The following is a 2,086-nucleotide window of genomic DNA, read 5'->3' as shown; positions in this document are numbered from 1 at the left end:
TGATGTCGTCGGCTTCGGGACTGGTGTGCCATAAGACGGGTTCGGAGCCACCGTCGTGGCCTTGGGAGGCACTGACGTTGACTTCGGTGCGTTCGTCGCCAACACGGGCGTACCATACGGAGCTTGGGTCGAGGGCTTCGGAGGCGCTGTCGTCGGCTTTGACGCGACCGTTGTTGCTGCTGGAGACACTTTTGAGGTCTTGGGAGCTGCCGTAGTGCCATACGGAGCCTGGGTTGACGGTTTCAAACTCGAGGGTTTCGCGACATCTGTCACAGGGATCGGCGTACTGTACGGGCCGTGGGTCGACGGCTTGGGGGTAACCGTCGTGGCTTGAGGCGTTGGGGTCGATGGCGCTGGTGTCACCGTGGTTACCTTTGGTGCCACAGTGGTAATCTTTGGGGCCGTCGTGGTGGGGACTGGCGTTCCGTAAGAGTTCTTCGTCGTCGACTTTGGAGCTTCCGTGGTTGCCTTTGGCAATACCGTGGTGGGCTTCGGCGCATTCGTTAGTGTACTGTACGGCGTTGACGTCGTTGTCTTGGGCACGTTTGTAGTAGAATTTAGTGTCGCGGTCGTCGTCTTTGGAGTGTCGGTTCCCGCGCGCACCGTGCCATACGGCGTCGGAGTCGACGGATTGCTTGTCGTCGGTCTTGGGGCGTTGGTGCCTCGTCGGGGCGTCCCGTACGACGTCGGTGTCGACGGCTTGGGCCCAGTCGTTGTCGCGTACGTCGACGCTGTAGATGCTTTCGGCGCATTGGTGGTCGGCGCCAGCGTAGCGTAGGGCGGCCGCGTTGGCGGCGCTGTCACTACCGCGGACTCGTCGAGGTGCTTGAGATGGGCTTTCGCGGCAGTGCACCAGTCGAAGGAATGGTCTTTCGGCAAACTTGCGGGGCACTTAATGTTAGACGTGTACGTCGGCGGTTGTCGCTTGAGCTGGATGCAAGCGTCGGGCGTCGTCGTCGGTAAACACGTCTTGCCGTCGGTCGACATGCACTCGACGTCGATGCCGTTGTCGCTCCAGCGCACGATCGTCGGGACGGTCGGGAAGCAGTTCCACGCGTTCCACGTATCACAAATGTACGTGCCGCTGCGGAAGGAGGCCGTCGCGGCCCCCATCGCAAACGCAAGCCCGGCAGCGCCACGAAGCATCTTGAAAAGTGAGTCGACAAGGGACTTTATTGCCCCACTGGCCGACCACCTTGGGCGTGTACCTTCGACATCGAGCAAGAGAAGGGCAAGATGTAGCGCAATGTTCTTGTTCCAGAGCAAAAATTGAGAGCTTCGATTCGAGCAATCGTCGAGCTGGATCGAACAATTGCCCCACGCAATCGACAACCTGTGCACGCGTTTGTAACCGTCGACGCTAAGGTTGCGTCTGGACGATGGCAAGCCGATTTGGTGACGATGCACGCAGCGATGCACGTGGCGAGGCCCATCTCGCCAGACTCGCAAACTCGAGAACGAGCATCCGCCGTCAGTCAAATAAAAGTTCAAAGACACCGTGGCGCCGTCCCGGATCCAGCTGGCTACACGGCACAATACAGCTACACTTCGAGCTTTCGAGTCGAGACACCATACCCTTACACTGAATGATTGCGGCGCCGCGGCTCGGTTCAGTCATGTCGTCTTTGAAAGAGATACGCGTGTCATAAAGTTCACAAGCAACATTTACTTTTCGTGTCACACAACGCAATGCGGCAACTACGTGCTTAGTTGTCGATGTAGTCCGGATCTTCGTCGTTGCCGCTGTCGAACTCATCGTCGTTGACATCGTCGTAGACGTCGCCCTCGGCTTCGTCCGAGAGAAGGATGAAGGAAGCCGGGTTTTGGTACGACGATGGCTCTTGGTACGACGACGGCTGTTGGTACGACGGTGACGGCTCTTGGTAAGACGGCAACGGCTGCGTATACGTCGCCGGTTGCGTGTACGTCGATGGCGCCTTCGTGTACGACGGCTGCGTGTATGTCGCCGGCTTCTGGTACGACGGCGACGGCTTTTGGTAAGTCGCCGGCTTCGTGTATGTCGCCGGCTTCTGGTACGTCGCCGGCTTCGTCGCTGGCTTCTGGTACGGAGGCGACGGCTCTTGGT

At 59.1% G+C, this 2,086-nt stretch overlaps 1 protein-coding gene across 1 annotated transcript; it reads right to left on the bottom strand.

The window, feature by feature from the left end:
• Positions 1 to 51: 51 nt before the first annotated feature.
• Positions 52 to 1,146, bottom strand: SPRG_16556 (hypothetical protein; the record flags this gene model as incomplete). Its single annotated transcript, XM_012355986.1, has 2 exons — positions 52 to 803; positions 854 to 1,146. Coding segments are annotated over 2 exons (1,045 nt in total), but the record flags the coding sequence as incomplete, so codon positions are not given.
• Between the last annotated feature and the right edge of the window lie 940 nt (positions 1,147 to 2,086).

This window comes from Saprolegnia parasitica (assembly GCF_000151545.1).
Source record: "Saprolegnia parasitica CBS 223.65 unplaced genomic scaffold supercont2.349, whole genome shotgun sequence".
NCBI classification, from domain to species: domain Eukaryota; phylum Oomycota; class Saprolegniomycetes; order Saprolegniales; family Saprolegniaceae; genus Saprolegnia; species Saprolegnia parasitica.
Note: the sequence above shows the minus strand (reverse complement) of the source record. Positions and strands in the feature narration are given on the sequence as shown.